This window comes from Paramormyrops kingsleyae, chromosome 1 (genome assembly GCF_048594095.1).
Source record: "Paramormyrops kingsleyae isolate MSU_618 chromosome 1, PKINGS_0.4, whole genome shotgun sequence".
Lineage (NCBI taxonomy): Eukaryota > Metazoa > Chordata > Actinopteri > Osteoglossiformes > Mormyridae > Paramormyrops > Paramormyrops kingsleyae.
Window position 1 is genome coordinate 44,122,605 of NC_132797.1, and position 23,066 is coordinate 44,145,670.

Below are 23,066 nucleotides of genomic sequence, written 5' to 3' on the forward strand. Positions count from 1 at the left end.
CACCAATAGGCCTATCCAAACATGAGCATGACAACACAAAAGAAGACAACGCTCTAACAACCATATAACTTTTTTTTTAATTGTTATTTACTCATTCGTTTCATTTCAACAAAATACCTCAGCTAATGAGATGGGTGGGCACAATGCTTGGAGCACAGCAAGTCCATTCTTGGGTTAATTTTGGAGACCGCGACTCGGAGATCATCCTCCACGTTCAGTCGCGTCAACATGGTGCTGTAAATTCTGCTGCAACTGATGCTATTGATGTGTCGTTAATCTGTCGTAATCACCTCAGGGGTCGCGATCAAACGGAAAGAAATTTGAAAGGCTGATGGCTTTTTAATTTGCATGTTTTTTTTAAATGTAACTATTAACTACTAGTTTTTATCTTTTGTTAGTTATGGATAAAATATTAATAAAAAATGTTAAAATGTTGATAAAATGTTATTTGTAATAGTTTTAAAAAAATTATTTGATTTCTTGGAAATCATCTCGCGACCCCCCCCCCCCTCAATGTCTCACGACCCCCCAGAGGGTCGCGACCCCTACTTTGGGAACCACTGGCTTACCCGAGGCCTCTGTCCCTGGTATAAGAGACTTAATATGAACATCTTTCTGGTACATCCCATCTCTTTCCCTTGACGAGGTCTGATAAAATGGTTATAGGAGAGGATTGCTGAGAATATTATTTTCCATCAGGCCTCGTAACTATGACAAATCTGGGAGATTTTAAATGAGAGACATATGGACATATGGACAATATAACTGAAAAGATAACATGAATTTGATTTAACGAGTAATGACATTTTACAGCAATGCCTTTTTTCTCTACAGTTGATCTGAGTAATGTGATATCGATTCTAGCCCTAGTCTGTTTTCGCTCTTGGTCTTGGTCTTGGTCTCGCCTTAGTGTGTCTTGGTCTTGGTCTTGGTACCCTCAAGTCTCAGCAGTGTCTTGGTCTTGATACCCTCCAGTCTCGGCAATGTCTTGGTCTCGGTTTAGGTGGTCTTGACTTCAACACTAGCGATTCCCATGGAGCCTCTCCCTGCTTCCCTCATAGTTCAAGGGGTGGACGGGCTCCCCTCTCAGTCAGAAAGGTAACCTACTGGTCAAACCTATTGCCAATGCAAATTGGGGTCACCCGAAGGCGAGTTCTCAGTTCCCCGTGAGTATCAAGACTGATGTGTTCAGTAAATCCTGGGCTTTTGGTCTGCTGCCTCATTGGGAGTCCAATTGTGCCATTGAGCTGGTAGAGGGGGCTATGCTGCATAAAGGTCGGCTCTGCAAAGTCCCAGTCGGAAGAAGAAGCAATGCAAGCCTATGTTTGGGAGTCCTTGGCTCAAGGTATTACCCTTCCATCTGCCTCTCTTGTCTCATCTGCTTTCTTTTTTATAAAAAAAGAAGGATAGAGGTCTCTGACTATGCATAGATTATTGACTGCTGAATGCCATCACTCACAAATGCCGAGAGCCACTGCCACTCATCCCCTCAGCCCTGGAACAGCTACATGCTACGTGCCCGGGTGTTTACAAAGCTGGACCTATGCAGCGCATATAACCTCATCCGGATCTGAGCAAGTGATAAGTGGAAGACCTCCTTTATGACATCCACCGGACTATATGAATATCTCATGATGCTCTACAGTTTAGCTAATAGCCTTATCCTGCTTCTGAAGGATCTGTTCTGAAGGATCTGTTCTGATCTGTTTGGCACCCATCCTGAAGCAGCCTGACCCAGATCTCCATTTCGTTGTGGAAGTGGACACTTCAGAGGTAGGGGTCAAGGCTGTTCTTTCCCAATGCCAGAAGGGAAGCGGGGTGTTGCACCTATGTGCTTTCTTTTCAAGGAAAAGAAGGAAAATGGAATACAACTACGATACTGGTAATCAGGAGTTGCTGGCCATCTGATTAGCCTTAGAAGAATGGAACCACTGATTTGAGGGGGGGGCTCACATCCCACTGAAATTCTGACAGACCACCGTAACTTATATAATCTGAGGTCTGCCAAGCGACTGAAACCTTGACAAGCCAGATGGGCCCTCTTTTTCACACATTTTGATTTCAAGGTGTCCTATGTGCCTGAGGCGAAGAAAATTATGATTGACGCTCTCTCTCACCAATTTGCCCCACCAACAGATAAAGTGGATCCTGATCCGATCCTGTCCCCTTCATGCTTCCTGCATCTGGTAACATGGGACCTCAACAACGCAATACAGAAGGCCCAGCATGATGAACCTTCCCCAGCCCACTGTCCCACCAGTAAGATCTATGTGCCCTCTGCACTTCCTCTCATTGTCATCCAGTGGGTCCACACCTCACCTGCCTTTTGGTGGCCCAGCAGGGGGGAGTCGGTAGAGTAGTTCATACTGTCTTGTCCATTGTGTGCCCAACATAAGCCTGATACAAGAAAGCCTGCAGGTCTCCTTCAAACACTCCCGACCCCTGACCAACTAACCCTGGTCCCATCTGGCGCTCAATTTTATTACAGACTTACTGTGTTCCCAAGGCAACTCCATCATCTTAATGATTGTAGCTAAGTTTTCTAAAATGTGCCAACTAATGCCTCTTCCCAAGTTTGCTGACATCATCCTCACATGGCTCTTATGGTACTATGACTTTCCAGAGGACATTATATCCAATCGAGGTCCCAAATTCTCAGCTAGTCTTCTGGGCTTTCTGTTGACTCAACATCTCCCTGAGCTTCTCCGCCAGTCATCAACCGCAAACCAAGAGGGTGACAGAGGGAACAAAACAGGAAGTTACAAAGCTCCTCCATCTGATGTGCGCTGATGTCCTAGTCCACTGGGATCATTCACCACCCATGGGTAGAGTACTGAACTCTCATCCACGAGATGATGTGGATATTTTCCCGTTCCAGTGTGTCCTGGGATATCAGCCCGGCATTGGAGGACTGGTACTGCATTAGTACCAGCATATTCAACACACACTCTGTTCAATTCCCTGCAACAACAGGGGAAATTGCAGTACCTGGTAGACTAGAAAGGGTATAGCCCAGAGGAACAGACCTGGGTCCTGGTGGCTGACATCCTGAAACCCGGCCATGGTGGCCAGCTCGCTTTACCCAAGACCACCCACGCCGCCCTTTTCGGTCTGCAGGAGGTGGCCTTCGGGGGGGGGGGAGTGTTTCTCTCACACCTCTCCCTCATGAGCTTTCAATAAATAACCCAGATATGATCCAACCTACCCTGTGTGTCCCCAATTCCCGCTCCTTGTCAACTCCAGTCCCGAGTCCTCATCTCTGTAGGATTGACCCTTCTGGCTTCCAGACCAATCTGCTCTGCAACCGTGACTGTATTTTGCCTTCCAATTCTGATCCTGTCTAAATAAAGCCCGGCTTTCTCTGCCATCCGCGTCTACCAGAGTATCTCTATTCCATAGTTACCTAATAAAGCTAAAATTACAACAAGTCTTTATAGTTTTCTATACCAGAAACAAGTTTGACATACTACCCATAGTAACAGAAGAGAATGTGGTCTGACACATGCCATGATTGAATGCAGGCACTGGTCATCCTCTTAACCTTCAGTTTTTGCAGCAACACGACCAGTTGCAGCAGTTGATATGTACTGTGTCAAAAGCTTCAAAAAATAGCTTCCCCAATATAAAAGGGACAAATGGGTAGAACATATGTTTTGCCAAATGCTTTGTCATGTGCCTATGCTACACAGGTGGCAGTTTTGCCTTGGGTGAGGATTATAACAAGAATACAAGCATTTGTCAGCTGTTTGATGTAGATCAGCAGGTTAATAAATTAACTGGTCGTGCTTGCTGATGGCCTCAAGATGGAAGCTTCAGATAGAGTCCCAGCGGAAGCTCTAAGCTATAGTTCAATGAAATATGTTCCAGACATCAGTAAAAAATATAGTTAACCATTTTTCCCCAAAGAAATTACATCTGCATACGTTTAGATTTTCAGTATTTTTTATGTGTCCAACTATGCACTGTAGTTTTAACATAACTTCTAACCAGAATGTAACAGATATACACATACTGCAACGGCAATGAAATTTTTATATCTTGTTTAACTAGATCCTGATTGCAAATAATGTGCAACATAAATTATTTCAGAGGAATTAGGAGCAATATAGCCTCTAATTAGACCATTTAATCCAAATTTGCAGGTGTATTTACTTAAACACCCCCTCTGTTTAAGGAATGTCTCCCTCTCCTCTAGTTATGTAACAACACCATCAGAGAACACGTTTGAGTGGTCTCCACAAAACATCTTATCTAGCATCCAATTAAGCAAGTGCCTGAAGTATTCAATGCGAAACAACAACCTTAAGCTGCTCATGTAACATTTGTGTATTACAGGATACAGCAGCATAATTAGAGTCATGGCTCAGGTCAGTGCTCGGTCTGTTTAGGGCTTAATGAGCCCTTTCAGTCTCCGCTGGAGAGATGGTGAAGGATAGGGGGCTGGTTCTGTTTGGCTTCAAGAGAGAATCACCCATAGGGGGTTCCTTTGAACTGTCAAAAGATCCCCTTGTTCTGGGTAGCTCATATTTCATTTGTCTGAGTGGTAAATAAAAAATACATGAGTGGCCAGCACTCTCCCCCATGACATTATTCACAGATTATCTGAAACCACCAGCATTCCTCTCCTCTCTTCTAATAGCCACACTCATACAGATTTGGGGAAACATGTTATTGTTGTAATTTTGACAAATAGTCCCATTGTGATGACTCACTTGAGATGAAACAAACGAAAAAAATAGATACGATCTCTCTTCAAAGGATACTGATGAGACATTTATTTCTGTATCAGAGTATTATTCTGATATTTTCCCATGAGTGATCTTGTAGTTCATCAGTTTTGTCTGGTTTTAGGGACTGGAAACATGTTACTCAACATTCTGTGTCACTGAACTGTGAGGTCATCATCCTGTTTGACACCAAGCTGCAATATGAACCCTCTTCTGACACAACTGTAGGTCAACTTACTGTGCTTCTGTGAATGTTTCTGTGCTTGACTTGGAGTCGCAGGATGGATCATAGTAGCCAACATTGCTGATAGAAAAACCCTTTTGATTTTTTGTGGTAATACATTTTTATGGCAGGTAACATTTACATTTTCTTACAAGTAACATTTTCTTACTAAAAATCATTTTTTTTGAGCTAGGTGTTTGTCTAAATTGTCTAAATTTCTCATGCATTTTCATTGGTGATTTTGCTTTTTCAAGTGTCTTTCTTATTTTGGTTTGAATGGGGTGTATCTTTAACTGCAAATCAGCTCACAACACAACAGAAATGAGCCACAACACAACGGAAGTTTCTGGGAAACAATGATCGATATATTTTCGAATAGAGATATAGAATGACGACCAAAGTGCAATCATGCACTAAATTTAGCGCTCTATTAAACATTTTGACCAAGAGAGCTGCAGTCATAACATTGCATAGGATCCCAGTATTCACAGCTAAAAATCAAACAATTTAGTTAGTGTTGGTAATTCTATGGAGGGGGAAGGTGATTAATCATTGTTACTTGTGTGACCGGTAGTATGTTGAGAGGAGTTGATTCTCCCTTGTTGGGTATGTAAATTTGGATCAGGGGGGCGTGATCTTTGACCGGTGTAGCTCTTCAGTTTAATTAAAAGACTTTCCTGGACCTTTGCCTATTAAACACACGGGTTTCCGGTTAGTGTTTTGTGCGCTGCCGGAAGGGTGACGGTTAGACCGGTGTAGGCAAGTGTCTGGTGTCAATTTGGGCCAACGTAAGCGGAGGTATTTGCGAGGCTTGTGGGCGAAAGGTAGGAGATGAATAATGTTGGGTGTCGCTATCGTAAAGCAGCCTATTAATTCCTGCATGTTTTGTAGGTACCGAGTACGGGCGGTTGGAGTGGTGTGTGGAGAGAGTGAATCTGGTCTCCAGATTGGGCTGTGCTGCCCTGCCGCTGTACCTCACGGCTTTACCCTGCTGCTCGACTGATGCCCTGCTCTGCTGTGTGGCTGCTGTCCTGTTCTGCTGTGTAGCTGCTGCTTGGTGGCCATTTGGTCTTGTTTCTCTGTTACGTTTTGCCTGGTTGCTTCGCTCTTACCGTCTTGCTATTGTTCCGCCTGTTTTGTCTTGCTGCTTATTAAGTATTACGGCAAGATATAAGTGCAAGATCTTTATTGAAGGTCACGGAGGATGTCATGCACTACATACATACTGGTAGGTAGAACTATACCGACCGACTCTCAGTGAGTATGTATAAAACAGATCACGTGTACATCAACCAATCAACATAAGTTTCTAGCAAACGTGGACACACCATTTGAATAATCAATTATGTGTCTAACATATTATGCAATATATTCTGCACGAATATTACATCCACCTTGTTTTAATTTTTTTTTGTTAAGCTTTTACATGTGGATAACTGAAGGGTCACAAACATAACAATAACAACAATACCACTATGATGGAATATCTGCAGCCTTGTTTCCACATTACCGACAGGGCATGAACAAAAGAACAAATATCAGCACCATACAGTCAACGTGCCATTTTTTTTTTTTTTTTTTTTGTTGTGAACATATATGTAGCATGTTAAGGGCAGCGATCCACCTGCACCCTGTTACAGCAGTTACAAGTCCAAAATTGTTCTTCGCTTGACTTCACGTCCAAACCTTGTCCGGTAAGGGACAGTAGAAGTGATTGCCTCACTGGCTGCAAACGAGGCTGGTTGTGTGATGCGGTGTTGGGCCTGCTGCCCGTAGTGATCAAAACTCTCTTCGGCAGTATGTGCGTCCTTAGTGTGAAGGAGGTGTCGTCTGTTTCGCCTATACACTTGTCCTCCATCAGTCGCACGTATGTGATATGACCTTTCAGTATCAGCTTGCCTGATGACTACAGCTGGTTTCCAGTAACCTTGCTCCTGGAATCGGATGTATTGTCCATCGCGCAGTGACGACATTGGTTTAGCGGATCTGTCATAATACTTTTTCTGATGATTTTGTTGGTGAACTCGTCTGGAGCGAAACTCTCTACTATTAATCACTTTGGGCTGAAGCTGCTGATGACTTCTGGGTAAGGTTGAGCGTAAGCGACGACTCATTAAAAGCTGTGCTGGTGATCTGAAGCCATCAACTGGGGTGTTGCGATATTCGAGAAGACTCAGGCACAGATCTTTCTGATCGGCATTGGACTTTTCCATGAGCGATTTGGCAATCTGAACTGCCTTCTCAGCCAAACCGTTGCTTTGGGGATAATGCGGACTAGTGGTGATATGGCTGAACTCCCAGGTGTTTGCGAACGTTTCAAACTCGCTACATTTATACTGGGGGCCATTGTCCGATACGACAGTTTCAGGTATGCCATGTCTGGCAAATACCTCTTTCAATTTGTTTATCACAGCAGAGGATGTTGTGCTGTGCAGCTTGTCAAGCTCAAAATATCTGCTATAATAGTCCACTGTGACTACATAGTTGTCCCTATTCCAAGTGAACAGATCAGTTGCAATAGTTTGCCATGGCCTGTCCGGAATCTTGTGACTTATCATGGGCTCCTTCTTATTGGAAGCCCTGTGCTCAATACAGATGGGACAACGTTCAACCATCTCCTCGATCTGCCTATTCATCCCCGGCCAGAATAAAACATCTCTCGCTCTCTGCTTGCACTTTTCTATACCCATGTGGCCCACGTGTATCCTGGAAAGCATCTGTCGCCGTAGGGAGGTAGGAACAATGATTTTCTCACCCTTAAACAAGATGTCATTCATTTGAGTGAGCTCATCACGATGGTTCCAGAATTCAGCTATGGTCTGAGGGCATGATCTCCTTACTGCAGGCCAGCCCTCCTTGATTGTTTTCTTTAACACCATGAGCTGCAAGTCATTTTCAGTCTCTTTGCGGATGTTCTCTAATTTGGCATTACTGACGGGTAGGCTGCTGTATACTGTGTGTACCTGCATGTCCATTCCTTCTCGTAGGCTGTCATCCTGGTCAGTCAGCGACTTCCTAGAGAGGGTATCGGCAACAGGGACGTCTTTGCCTGGCTTGTGGATGATGGTAAAATCATACCTCTGAAGTTGTAGGATCATCCTTTGTAGTCTTGGAGGTGCTGCTGCAAGCGATTTTTTCATGATGGACTCCAATGGTTTGTGGTCACTTTCCACAATAACATGACGACCATAGACATACTGGTGGAAGCGCTTGCATCCAAATAAAATGGCATACAGCTCTTTTTCTATCTGGGCGTAATTAATTTCACTGACAGATAGTGATTTCGAAGCATATCCAACTGGCTTGCCCTCTTGCAGTAGAACTGCACCTAAACCGTGCTTAGAGGCGTCAGCTTGTAGTCTAAGCTCTTTGGTCGGATCAAAGTATGTTAAAACTGGACCTGGTTCTCGAGTGATTAGCTCTTTCACCTCATTGAATGCTTTGTCGTGCTGTGCATCCCAGGTAAATTCATTCGACTCTTTTAACAGGTGACGCAGGGGTGCATTAATGCTTGCAAGCCTTGGGGCAAATTTCGACAAATAATTTATCATACCAAGGAAGGTTTCCAGCTCACCTTTGTCCTTGGGAGGTCCCATATCTCTTACAGCTGCAATTTTATTTGGATCTGGTTTTATTCTATCCTTGGTGATACGGTGACCGAAGTAACTGACTTCTGTGGCACAAATTGTGCTTTTTTCTGGGTTTAGCTTAACTCCCCGTTCTCTGGAGCGCTGTAGCATGGCATGAAGGTTCTTGTCATGCTCCTCTTTGCTTCCGCCATAAATTAGGATGTCATCAACTATTGCTGTTACCCCTTGTAGGCCTTCAAACGTTTCATTGACCTTCCGTTGAAACTCATCCTGGGCAGACTTCAAGCCAAACGGTAGGCGGAGAAACCGATATCTACCAAAAATAGTGTTGAATGTGGTTAGCTTGGATGATTCGTCTGTGAGCTTTATAGCCCAGTAGCCTGACCTGGCATCCATAACGCTGAAATAGCATGCTCCTGCCAGCTTGGACGTTATATCCTCAAGAGTGGGTAATGGGTAATATGGTCGTTTGATGACGTTGTTTAAGTCCTTGGGATCTAGACACAGTCTCAACTGACCTGTTTTTGGTTTTTCAACTGCCACCATCGAATTAACCCATTCAGTTGGTTCAGTGACCTTTGTGATAATATTCTGCTTTTCCATGCTCTGTAATTCTACTTTCAGGCGGTCGCGTAGAGCGACAGGAACACGCCTTGGCGGATGAACCACAGGTACTGCATTGCGGTCAATGTGAATAGTGCATTCACCTGGAAACAGTCCTATCCCTGTGAAGACGTCAGCAAATTCTTTGGTGATTTGTACCTCTGTTGTGCTGGCTATAGACAGTATGAGCTTAATGAGCCCAAAGTCTAAGCATGCCTTTAACCCTAGCACTGGAGGTGCATGTGTATCAACAACATGAATTTGTAACATTAATTGAATGTCCTTGTACTGGCATTCCACATTGCACTTGCCTCTAACAACCAATTGCTCACCTCCATAGCCATAGAGAGGTTTGGTTGAGGGCTGGAGTACATTCTGTATTCCCAATTTTGTGAAGATACATGTTGGGATGACATTTGCTGAGGATCCTGTATCTAATTTAAAGTTAACCGCATTTCTATTAGGTCCTACTTGAACATTTGTAAAAACCTGATCTGTATTTATATTGTGGCTTTGTGTTACGGTATCAATAAACAATTCCTCGTTGCCTGCATGTACACTTGATTCGATGTCGTTTACAGTGTGTACTATTTTTCCTTGCTTTGAGCGGCATACTTTTGCAAAATGGTTCCACTTGTTGCATTTCTTGCACTGTTTCCCGTGTGCTGGGCAGCTATTCTTCCCCTCGTGAGCTTTGCTTCCACAGTAGCTACATAATCTGGGGCGATCTCTGTTTTCCTCGGCTCTGTTGTCGGACTTTATCTTTGTCTTGTCCTGACGGATTTTCCAAGGTGCTGTTTTAAAGTAATGCCGGCTTGTTGCGTGAACAGAGTGCTCGTACCGGTTACTATTGCCACTAGACATAGTTTTAAGCTGCGTTTGCGCCATTTCGTGAGATCTAGCAATGTCTATTGCTTTATCCAGTGTTAAATCTGAACCGATGCTTAACAGTTTCTCTCTCACTCTGGGTGAATAAATTCCAAATACGACGCGGTCCCGTACCATTTCCTCACTGTTAGCATAATTACAATCTTTAACAAGGAGTCTTAAGTCTGTCACGAACTGTTCAAATGGCTCGCTAGCTCCTTGTAGTTTTTCATTAAATTTGTAACGCGCGAATATAACATTGGATTTTGGCGCGACGTATGCTTCAAAGCGATCGTAGTACGATTTCAGTACCTTTCTTTCATCCTCCGTAAGCGACCATGTGTCATAGATGTCCCGGCCTTTTTCTCCGACCCATAGGAGTAGGAAGCTGCATTTTTCATCCTCCCCTATCCTCTTGAACGGACCAGAAAACATTAATTTGACGTGGAGTCTGAACTTGCGCCATGCTTCGGGCAGGTTTCCAGCATCCCAGTCCATGCGGGGCAACGGAACACCAGCGACGTCCATTGTGTCCGTGTTATTCACTTTTCTTCTGACACCATGTTTTGTCTTGCTGCTTATTAAGTATTACGGCAAGATATAAGTGCAAGATCTTTATTGAAGGTCACGGAGGATGTCATGCACTACATACATACTGGTAGGTAGAACTATACCGACCGACTCTCAGTGAGTATGTATAAAACAGATCACGTGTACATCAACCAATCAACATAAGTTTCTAGCAAACGTGGACACACCATTTGAATAATCAATTATGTGTCTAACACATTATGCAATATATTCTGCACGAATATTACACCGCCCTGCTGCTTTGCCTTGGTTTGTCTTATACTTTTCATTTTGTCCACGGGTTTTATTTGATATCTGTGGTTTTTTTTATGTGTTCGGGTTATTTTATTAACGTATTTTGGGATAATTAAGGATTGTTTCTTTGTTTTGTTTGATGTATAAATTTATTGAGTTTGTTTGTGTTTGTTTGGATGTTTTCTTTCTGTTTTGATTTGGATTGTTTTCTGTGGTTCTTGTCTGGGTGGCCTTGTGGGCTGGGGGTGGCCGTATGCGCTGTGGGGTGGAAGCCTTGGGTATAAGAGGCCGCTCGAGTTTGTGCGTGATTCGGGTGGTGTGGGTTTTGTTTTAGGTTTGTGGTAATGCAGTGATCTGTTAGCGCTAGTGGCTAGGTAGTACCTTTGAACGTGTGGTTGTGTCCCCTTCTAGCGCATATTGCCTCCCTGCCTGGGGGATTTACGAGGAATCAAGACTCCGCAGCGTGTTTTATTTGTTTTGCGTTTATTTCTGTATTAAGGTGGTTTTACCTTTGCTGTGGTGTTAATAAAAGTGTGTATTTTTATCTGTTGTCCAAGTCACGTCTCTGCAACAGTTACTGATAGAACCAGTGGGTGGGGCGTGTACTGTACGTGTCGGTATATCCTTGGGTGGGAGGCCCAGGGTGGCGTAGTCGGACTAGTGGTCTTCCTTTCGGGGGGGGGGGGGTAGTAGTGGTGGGCGTCTGCCTGTCACACTTGGTTAATTTCTCTTTAAATCATTACCAAATGCTCACATGTCAAAAAATATTGTAATTTTATGTTGTTTAAGGCCAAAAACTTAAAATGCAGATCTTTATAGATATTAAGCACACTTTCTATGGATATGAGGCTTCTGTTTTAAGAGCCATTTGCAAAATATGTTTTACATTTTATGAATACATAAAATTTTATTAAGTTTAACTTTGAACAACGTTTATCATTTAACATACTTTTGCATAATTTACAGGTATGCCATGCGATTTTAATCCGATACACTTTTTGTCAAATTCTCTGCCCAGGTATCTGTTGTGTGTGTGAACTGGAATTTTTTTTTAAAAACTGTGTTTCAACTGTGTTTTCCCCAGGTCTGTAAACGGGGAAAAAAAAAAAGTGGCTCAGACCAAGTTACACAACTCAATTCCACTCCCTCGCTTCAGGTATCCCTCTGAAGCCACTCTTCCTTCTCCTTTCCACTTCCCCAGTCTACCCTCTTCCATCTCCCCTGCTCTTCCAGTGCATGAGCATGAATGCTCCCTATTGTTGATTGGTTAGAACAATGTTCTGTGGCTCAGTCCGAGCCGCTTTGTTTTTTCCTAATTACGGAGCTGAACCTGCATAGAAACAGCAAGTTATTTTTCAGTGCACATAGAACGGTCAGCTAGGGAGTGTGAGCATCAGTTGGCTGAATTTGTCAAGAAGTAAATTGGATTAAAATTGTATAACCTACCTTTAATTAACATACAGGTAGGCCTATCCCCTGCTTTACGAATATTCACTTTAGCCCACTTTGCTTATACAAAAGACCTAAATTAGCATCTGTTTTCGCTAACCAAAAGAAAGCCAAAGAGGATTTTCGCATTTGCCATTTTGTATTTATGCATGTTATAGCCGTCATAATGCCATAGTGCAATGCTTTCCTTACGTGTTTTGGTGATACTGGTATTAATAAACCTACTGTGCTGCCAGTTGAATAAAAGTATACCACATACAATTATGTACAGTACATGATACTGGATAATGACAACTTACTTACTGGTTTATGTATTTACTATACGTTACTTAGGCTAAACCCTGTAGCCTGGGTGTGTAGTAGGTTATGCCATCTATGATGTTCTCACAACAGCAAAATTGCCTAACGAGGCATTTCTTAGAAGGTATCCCTGTTGTTAAGCGATGTATGACCATTGAGTCTGATAAGTGAAACTACACTACATACATTACTTCTACTTTAGCATATCATTCCTGCCTTTGTTATATGGTAGTGTTATTTTAAGTTTTATGTGCTATTTGGTATGATATAGTAGGTTTTTTTTGGTCTGGGAATTTTTTTTTTTCCATATAAATTTATTGTAATAGCTTCTTTATGCCATTTCGGCATATGATTATGAGAAAGACCTTGGTGTGTATGTTGATTCTTCCATGTCTCATTCTCGCCAGTGCGGGGAAGCAATAAAAAAGGCCAATAGGATGTTGGGGTATATCTCCAGGTGTGTGGAGTTTAAGTCAAGGGAGGTAATGCTAAGATTATACAATTCCTTGGTGAGACCTCACCAAGAATATTGTGTGCAGGTTTGGTCACCATATCTTAAAAAGGACATTCCGGCCTTAGAAAAGGTGCAGCGTAGGGCCACAAGAATGATTCCTGGTCTTAGAGGAATGTCATACGAGGAAAGGTTATTTGAGCTAAATCTGTTCAGCCTCAAGCAAAGGAGACTGAGGGGGGACATGATCCAGGTCTATAAGATTCTAATAGGTTTGGATGCTGTTCAACCGAATAGTTACTTCAGCATTAGTTCAAATACAAGAACTCGTGGACATAGGTGGAAATTAGCGGGAGAACATTTCAAACTGGATTTAAGGAAGCACTTCTTTACACAGAGTGTAGTCAGAGTATGGAATAGTCTTCCTGATAACATAGTGCAAGCTGAATCCTTGGGTTCCTTTAAATCAGAGCTAGATAAGATTTTAACAACTCTGAGCTATTAGTTAAGTTCTCCCCAAGCGAGCTCGATGGGCCTAATGGCCTCCTCTCGTTTGTATAGTTCTTATGTTGTTATGAAAGGTTTCATAGGAACACTACATTAGGATAGTGGGGAAAACCCATACACAATATTTTCTATGAACTTAGCTAAATATTCAGTATTAAATAAAAGCCACAAGTGAGTTATAATAATGATGCTGTCTTGCCCCGATCGTCCGCTCCTTCCGTGTGCCACACCCCCTTATTAACCTCGTGTGGATGTTTACCTGCTGTCATTTTCTTGTTGCTGTCATTAGTCTTATGTATTTAAGTCTGCGTTAGGTATGTTTTCCCCAGTCCGCTCATTGATGTCTGACGTCTGTCTTGTGCTTTGCCTTGCGTGTTCCTGGTGTTTCCTATAATAAATCCCTTGTTCCCCAATTCTCTGTCTCCCTTCTCCTGCTTCCCCGGTCTGAGATGTGACAGAATGACTGGACTCCCAAAGAAGACGCCTCCCCTCACTGAGGAGGAATACCTCGTCTTAACCGACGAGGTCTTATAATGGCTGCCCAAGGTTCAGGAGGACCCTGCTGCTCACGTCCTTCTGACTCAGTCAAGAATATTTTGGAGGGGTTTTCCCTAGCCGGGACTTGCCTCTTGTGGAGGAGGTACGTCAATACCTCCTACAGCTGAGAAGCACAGGTGAGGATAAGATGATCAGGCAGGTCTCCCTGGACTGCGGCTTGCCCTGTTTCCCTTTGGAACTGCCTGAACCAGCTCCGACAAAGACAACATGCAAAAAGAAAAGGGGGAAATGTGAGTCTTGCTTCATGGTGCTCGACCCGGCAATGTTCATCGCCCCTGGATCACCAGCCTCCAATCCACCCGCACTGGCATCCACAGTTATCACTGCATCCGGCTTCCAAGGCGCATTGCCCAGCCACGCTCACACCCAAGTGCTCCCCCGAAGCCTGCATTACTGCCTCTTCGCCCATTGCCTACACAGCAGCCCCTCCTCCGGAGAGTGCGCCCGAGACCCTGGCGAGGTTCCTGCTCTGCCTGTTCCCACTCTGCTCCCGGAGGTTCCTGCTCTGTCTTCCCTGATCCTTCGGCCTGGAGCCCACCTGGTTTCTGACCCTCCGACTTCAGCCCCCCAGGTTCCTGAACTTCCAGCTGCAGGCCCCCCGGTCCCTGACCCCTCGGCCGCAGCTCCCCTGGCTCCTGACCCTCCGGCCGCTGCCCCTCTTGTTTATAACCCTTCTCTTCCAGTCCCCCCAGTTCCTCACCTTCCAGTTTCTGTCTCCCTGGTTTTTGACCCTGCTCCCGTGCCCCCAACTTCCATGGCTCCAGTCCCTGCCTCCGAGGAGGTTCCTGATTGCCTGACCACTGCTCCTCCCTCCTTAGTGCAGCTGGTGGAGGAGCTCGAGTGGGACCCCTTGAGGATCACCCTGACTGTACCTCAACACCCCTCCGGTGAGTCACCTCAACCGCCGCCTCATCGTGGTGGATCCTGGCCAGGTCCCCATCTTTTGGTCTCACGGAGAGGGAGAGGACACCAGCGCTGGGGTCAACCACCACTCATCCAACTCCCTGGCTCGCCTTCGCTCCCCCAGGATTTGACTCAACGGTCACCTGCGGGTCCTCCAGCTTCTGATCGGCCGTCGATCCTGTGCCCCCTGTGTTTCCTCCCCATCCCTCTGTGCCTTTGTTCCCTTCTAGTCTGTTTGTGCCCCCTGTATTTCCTCCCTGTCTCTCTGTGCCTTCATTTCCTGCTGGTCCCTAAGTGCCTCCTGTGGGTGTGCCCCCTGGTGTTGTTCATCCGTTGTCCTCTTCCTTGGTGTTCGGTTCTATGTTCCCATTCTTGGTGTCCCACTTTGTGTCTGCATTTGTGCAATTTTTGTCTGACTTCCTGTCTTGTTTGTCCTTTGTGCAATTGCTGCTCCCTGTGTCCCATTGATATTCTCACTTATGTTTCCCCAGGTGTGGTCCTGTTGTGCCCTGTGTCCCTTGTGCTGTCCCTTCGCTAAATTTTTAGTCACATTTCATATAAAAATTTGCAGGCACTACAAATATTGATATTAGAGCCTCTGTGATGTGGACATGCAGGGGTTTTATTGGGGGCCTTTTTATGGCTTAGTTTTGTGAAGAAATACACGGTCAGTGCCTTTTCCCCCGTGTTCTCTGCAGTGTGACACTAATGAGTCAAACCCGTTCCTCATTTAACCCTGCCTCTCGTTTCAGCCCTTATGTGGATGATCCCAGGTGCCTCTCCTCTGCTCCCTCATCTGTGGTGTATATAGTGCCTCCTCATCCTGAACTCCCCAGTCCGGTCATTGTAATGTTACTGCCTGCATATGCTCCTATATATACAGTATATACACACACACCCACACACACATAACTGTGTATCATCAGCATAACAATGGGACCCAATACCATGAGTACTAATACTGTTTCCAAGTGGTAGCATATATAAATTAAATAGTAACAGGCCCAGCACTGATCCCTGTGGGTCACCATATTTTGGTGAGCTTGGAAGATTCATTGTTCATGTAAACAAACTGATAACAATCAGCTAAGTAAGAGCAAAACCAAAAGAGAGCTGTCCCCTTAATGCCAATCACAGATTCTAGCCTATCCAAGAGAACCCTATGTTCCACAGTATCGATTGCTGCAGTTAGATGTAGTAACACCAGTAAAGATATACAGCCACGGTCAGATGCCGTAAGCAAATCATTCATTACTTTGATTAAAGCTGTTTCTGTGCTATGGTTTGGTCTTATGCCAGATTGATATAATTTATTTACATTATTTTTTCTGTAGGAAAGTATACAGCTGATTTACAACAACTTTTTCCAAGATCTTTGAAATGAAAGGAAGATTTGAGATAGGTCTATAATTTCCTAAATCACTACCCACATAGCAGACAGGTCTGGCCCGGATCTGGTGTCAAGCCGGCACTGCTGGGTGAGTTCTGGCATGGCAAGTGGTATGTCAACCAGATATGGGCCAGGTCTGGCAATGATGGCACTGTTTACATTATGGCATGCCAGATGTGGCCCGATTGTGGTTTGGTCTATGTGGCCCAGGCACATAGAAGACAGGTCTGGCCCAGATCTGGCGTCAAGCCGGCACTGCTGCCCAGTTTGCAAGCACATGTGAGTTGTGGCACATTCGGTTCACTGTCAGCAACAGCAAAAGATTGCGGGCCGATTGTGGGCCGAGCACGGCAAGCGATTCTGGTTGACTGTCGGCATTTTTCATCTGGGCCAGAACCGTTCTGAGCACGGTGAGTGATTCTGGCTGATTGTCGGCATTTTTAATTTGGGCCAGAACCGTTCTGAGCGCGGCGAGCGATTCTGGCTGACTGTCGCCATTTTTCGTGTGGGTCAGAACCGTTCTGAGCGCGGCGAGCGATTCTGGCTGACAGTCGGCATTTTGACTGTCGGATGACTTTGGCTGACAGTCATCCATTTCAGCATTGGTAACATACTTTGTGCCGTACCTAGCCCTCACCTGGCGTAAAATTCTGGCCTGATGTCAGATAAATATTCTCAAAAAAATTTGAACCAGAACTAGTCTTAACATGGAAGATCATTCTGACTACAGTCTATAGGAGCAGGGCTTGTCCTTTAAGGTGCGCAATTGCGCGTGCACGCCATCACACACTAAAAACTCCTGGGTCAAAAATAACCCATAATGGGTTATTTTTGACCCAAATCCTGTGTTAAAAAGGGACCAACTAATTTCTGGATTATTTCAACCCAGAAAAATGGGTTATTCTTTTTGACCCAACTTCTGGGTTAAGTACCTGACCCAAATGCTGGGTTACAATAACCCAACATTGTAGTTAACATAACCCAACTTCAAAAGAACAACCCCAATATCTGGGTTGAAATAACCCAGAAATTAGTAGGCCCCTTTTTAACCAAAGGTCAAAGGTCAAAAATAACCTAACTTGGGTTACTATGCCAGTATGCCTTATTTCAGAAAATAAAACTTCAGGCACTTACACACTTCAAGCACTTTTACATTTTTATTGAATTAAATTAAATTAAACTCTATATAAAAAAACACACTTGGACCTATTTATTTTAGGTCACACTGTAATAACATTAGACATTACAAAAATAGAAAAATAAACAACTCATTCTCTCTCAAACATTTGACAACATTCAATAACTGGATTGAACTTGAGGCTTAAAGTCTTCAAACATTGGTTGTGTCATTTACTGCAGCTTAACACAATTAAACAGTTCTGCAATTAAGCAAGGCAGTCTTAAGAAATTTGACAGGTTTTGATTCAGATCCCTCAATCTGATATACAACTTGCTGCAGAAACTCAAATGCGGGAGCACACTGCTTGGGGTAGTTGATATCAAGAACATAAAATGCCTTGAAACACGTCAACTGCCCGAAGCAGTGTGCTCTGAGGGAGTGCCTGACCAGCTAATATCACAAATGCCTGAGAAGCACATTGCTGGGGATCTCCCAGCGCCAGGACAGAGGGGAATGGCTTCGATTGCAAGAGGTATTCCACCATATTTGTTCCAACCTAAAACAGACAGAGACAGAAAGATACACAAAAGAATGTGAATATTGTGTAGAAGGTGAATTGTAAGCAAGATAATAGACTACCAGTTTGTGTTATAATGCTGATACTAACTGTACAAGGAAGCCAAATGAACTGTGGTTCTTAATTGGTGTGTTCATTTTGAGTGGGTCATGAATGTGTAAAAGAAAATGTGGATTGAGAACCACTCACCAGACACTCCTTGATTACCAAAGTAACAAATAATCACTTTTAAGGGAATGCTGTTGTTTTTTTGTTTTGTTTTTTAAAAAACGTGGCCCAAATTGCTAGTTAACTAATGTGGTTCTTTTGCAGCATTACCCATTTTGTGTGAATGACAGTCTATACCAGGGGTGCCCAAACATTTTCCCTTAGTGGGCCAAAATGAAAATCTATCGGAGGACCGCGGGCCAAATGTAATATTTTACACAAAATACAAACACTAATAGCAAAGTAAAGTAGGCTACTTTTATTTATCAAACAGTTATCTAACCTTCCTTTCTGTGTAAATAACATTAAACAAAATATGACAAATAAGTCATATATAGGCATTTAGAGCACGTCTAAACTTTTGTAATCACATGTAGTGCAAAATGTCAAAGAGTGCATGTCCAACAGCAACACAACAACAGTAGCAACAATATAAGCAAAGACTCATGGGACTTTTTGTAAATTGTTAAAATATGACTATTTATGAAGTGTGGAAATGTACATATCTGCACAGATATACTCTACATTACCCTTATAGTTGCTTGTATTTCAATTTTAGTCTTAGATATTTGAAATGTAATCAAAGCACCATGAGTGAGGACTGTATAATATACAGTCGAACCCACTTATCTCGACCTCAGCTAACCCGCCAACCCTATTAAGTCGACGTTTTTGAAGTGGAACCGCCAAATTCCCTTATTGCAATAGCATTTCTCATCGGTTATGTCGATTCTTTTATGTCGCCGAACCCTAATATCTCGAGCACGAAAGAGGGCCAAAATCGCCACTTAACATCGGTTATCTCGATCCCCGTAACTAATCGCCGGCTTTTTAAAATGTATCACAAGTGCTAAACAGCGCGTATTCAAATCGCATTTGCATGGTAATTCGCTGAACAACGCAGGTGAAACGCAATCTAGGTAAATCCCCATCAAAATCAAAGCCAAGCATATCTGCATGCGGCAATGACAACGAAGATGAAGAAGATGCGGACGAAGATTTGGAACCAATTCCCTCTGCCGGTGAGGTGATAGAAATGCTACAAAAAATTTGACAGTATGGTTCTTTTGTAGGGGATGGACTGTTTTAGACAGTATAAATAATATCGAAGCATTTGTTTTCAAGCAGACTGTTAAAGGCAAAAAGCAACTAAGCATTTTAGACTTTGTAAAGAAACCATATTAACTGCGTGTACGATACATTTCAGAGCTGTCAGAGCGAAATGACTTGTAAATGTAATTTTGACACTGCAGATTTGCTTTTTGTAACAACGAATTACACCCCGCAGGTTTTTTTGTGATTTTGTGAGCGATCTTTGTGTTTGCAGTGTTGGATAACATAATTAAAGGTTTGTATCGAGAATCGACAGTGGTTTTTATTGTATACTGGTAAATCTCTGCTTTTAGTTGGTGCACATATGCCTTTTGTTGTTAGCCGACATGTATGTGCATTTTTATAGCATGCCGATCGCGTCATCAAACAAATCACGGCAACGCCAAAAACCCGTGCATGTACATTCTAATTTATTAACGCACATAAATACATTTCAAGCATATCTTAATACAGTATATTGCCGCCATATTGGTTTTCGGTTATCTCGATCATCGGTTATCTCGACGCTTTTTGGCAACCCCCTAGTCCGGCGACATAACCGGGTTCGACTGTATATTAGTTAGGCCAACGTACACTAAAAAGTAAACGCACTGATAGCTACATTGGGATTCTTGCTTTAAGAATTTTTGAAACAAATTTTAGTACAGTATAATTTAAAATTTTAGATATTCATTGGCGGGCCAATCTAAATAGTACGGCGGGCCAACTTTGGCCCGTGGGCCCCACTTTGGGCAACCCTGGTCTATACTGTCCATCTTTTCTTTCATTAACAAGTGTAATAATGACATTAATGCAAAGGTGAATATCTGGCCCATTATTATGCATAACAGCTAAAAGACAAGGCACAAGTATTTTTTAACTATAAGGGTTATTATAGATATGCATTCCCCACTGTCGAAGAAGTTGTGACTGTCACAAAATCTTGCACTGACACATTTAAGCCATATTAAAGAAAAATGTTTAGGTATAGAGAGATGATATGAGGGCAGTTAAGAGTAAAACGCTCACCTATAAAATTCTCTATCAGCTCAGACAGCCGCCACTCAGTTAGCTTATCAGCGACAAAGCTGTCCATTTAAAATGACCTGGAGAAAACATAGCAATAGAAGTTAGCAACAATTTGAAGACTTGACACGCTTCTTTAACTCTTACTACTTAAGCCAGTAGAGCACTGTATAATATGATAAGCACAGCGCAGCTGGTTAACATAACTCAACTATTGTGTTGCCTCGTCGCTCTAGCCGCGGCTAAAGGGGGTTGCACACTGGACGAGAAGCGTATTTAAAATTCAAACACATTATTCTCCATGAGTGTACACACACCGGCGGCGCCATTCGGCGCCATGTACATAGTCTTATATTAAATTTACACTTATTTGTCTCAAATCGTCATTAATGTATATACTGACTTCACCATGTGCTGCAATATAAATTTCGTTTTACATTAATTTACAGAAATCGGCTACTTGATTGAAAATTGCTGATGTTATTGGATTTTCAGGTGATATTCTCAATTCATTCAGTTAACAGACGCTCTGAGGTAGTGTTCAGACTGCAGACTCAGCAACGGTTGTATTTAATTATACAGTACAATCATAACATAGTACTGGCATTATCTAAATCCATAATGTCCTTAAACATAACAATATTGCTGGCCATAAACTGAGAAAGTACGCGATACCTCGAGTTGTCCTAGACGCGGCGAGGGCGGCGCTTCTCGTCCGATGTTTGACCCCCTTAACGCGGCATGAAGTCGCCACTAGCTGCACTGTACTTATCGTATTACCACCAGTATTATAACAATGAGATAAGTACAGCACAATTTATGAAAAATAGAATTTAAACACCGTATAAAGTGAATTCAGTCATTTTCATCTAAACACATTGAATAGGTCAACGATGTGTAAAAAGCATTTCAACCATTTTGACATCCAATTTCATGAACTTATCGTTATTTTTAATCATTCAAATTTGGCTCGGTGGTTAATAACAATTTCTTCTTTAGTCTGAAAAACTCAAAACACATATTTATTTTGACTTTACACGGACTTTAAACTAGTTACTTGTCGCGATATCCGCAGGCGACTACATGCTAACCACAGAATTAGCACGGTAAGCCATGGTAATTTTTTCAGCAAATGGTGCTAAACTACCAACGGAGACATGGACACAGAAAAGTTTACGTTACATTGACACTGAAAATACTTGCTTACCTTGAATACGCGACGAAGTTGCACCGAAGGAGCCCAGGCCAAAAAGGATCGAGCGCGAAGTTCAAGTGAAGGTTATTTCAAACGAATGTTGTGAGAAAATTCCAGAACAGTGGGGGGCGGGGGGAAGGGTCGTGAACCCAGAACATGGGTTATTCTTTGAAAAATAACCCATAAACCTAAACAACCCAGGAATTGGGTCAAAATATTAGCCCTATAACCCAGAAAATGGTTACTCTCTGAAAAAATAACCCATAATTTTAACCCAACACAAATAACCCAGAAAATGGGTTAAAGAAATAACCCAGGAGTTTTTAGAGTGTATATAGTGTGATTAAGTGTGTGTTTTTCGTGAGCTGGTTGCTGCTGCGGCGGGGATGGGGCGGAGGATCGCGATGTTGGCTCAGCATCGTGATGTCTATTGGCCATCGGCGATGGACGATGGCATCGTCTATCGACCCAACCCTATTGTCCAACTCTTAATATTGAGCTATCCCCACTCCTAGTCCTAGTCCAACAGCAATATCCTTGGCTACTGTCATTACTCACCCTGTGGTCTTAGCTGTATACATGTTAAGGATTGGCTGCTGCTGGGATCGACTGCTGATGTGTTCTTCATCCAAGAATGAAGTTTTCAGAGAAGACACTGGCTAACAAATGCTATTTCAGTGGAGAAACAGAATTTGGCTCATACAAATTATTGGATGCCATCTCTAAGTTTTGGCCCATATAATCTTAATATTATGGTGCTCTTCCCCTCTGAGCCTTCTGCAGCAAGTGTTATGCAAATTGAGGACAATCTCCAAAGTATTGATGCAAAAAAGACTCAATTCTGAATTGCAAATTTTATTCACCAATAAAAAGTGATTCACTTTAAATGGGTTTCTACAAAATATGTTAAAGCATTAAAACTAGGACAAAATTCTCAACTAACACTAGGACTACAAAAAACAGAAATATGTACAAATACAAGTACATTTTGACCCATTGCACCAAAGTCCAACCACATTTTAGGCGCACAAAAAAGGTAAAATTGTGCACCAGCGCTTTTAGGGTGCGCAAAAAAAATTGTGCACCTAGCACTTTTTAGGTGCACAAATTTGTGTGCGCCTGCATTTTTCAAAGGACAAGCCCTGTAGGAGGGGTCACCAACATGGTGCCCATGGGCACCACGGCGAACCCCAAGGACCACATGAGTTGCCCACGGTGACTGTTCTAAAAATAGCACAACTCACCATTGAGCAGTGTCTAAAATTTAATTTTATCCTGTTGATATTCTTCTTTAATCACATTTGCATTTATATAGATTTCAAAATGGCAATATCTAAAAGAAAGCATTTAAAACACGTTTATTATACATGATTTAAGAAGAGTGTATCAAACTGGTAGCCCTTCGTAGGGCTCAGTACCCGTGAAGTAGCTCCCAGTTTCAAAAAGGTTGGTGACC

The 23,066-nt window shown here is 42.9% G+C and overlaps 1 protein-coding gene across 5 annotated transcripts in view; it reads right to left on the bottom strand.

The window, feature by feature from the left end:
• The window catches only part of LOC140592547 (uncharacterized), a 67,359-nt gene that overhangs the window by 20,152 nt on the left and 24,141 nt on the right, over positions 1 to 23,066 (bottom strand). The window contains exon 3 of one of the 5 annotated variants that reach the window (XM_072716066.1): positions 17,621 to 18,069. The exons of the other annotated variants lie outside the window; for them this stretch is intronic. Coding sequence (XP_072572167.1) covers positions 17,921 to 18,069 — 149 coding nt within the window. The 3' untranslated portion in view covers positions 17,621 to 17,920. Of the gene's footprint in view, positions 1 to 17,620; positions 18,070 to 23,066 lie in introns of those variants that run through there. 5 annotated transcript variants of the gene reach the window in all.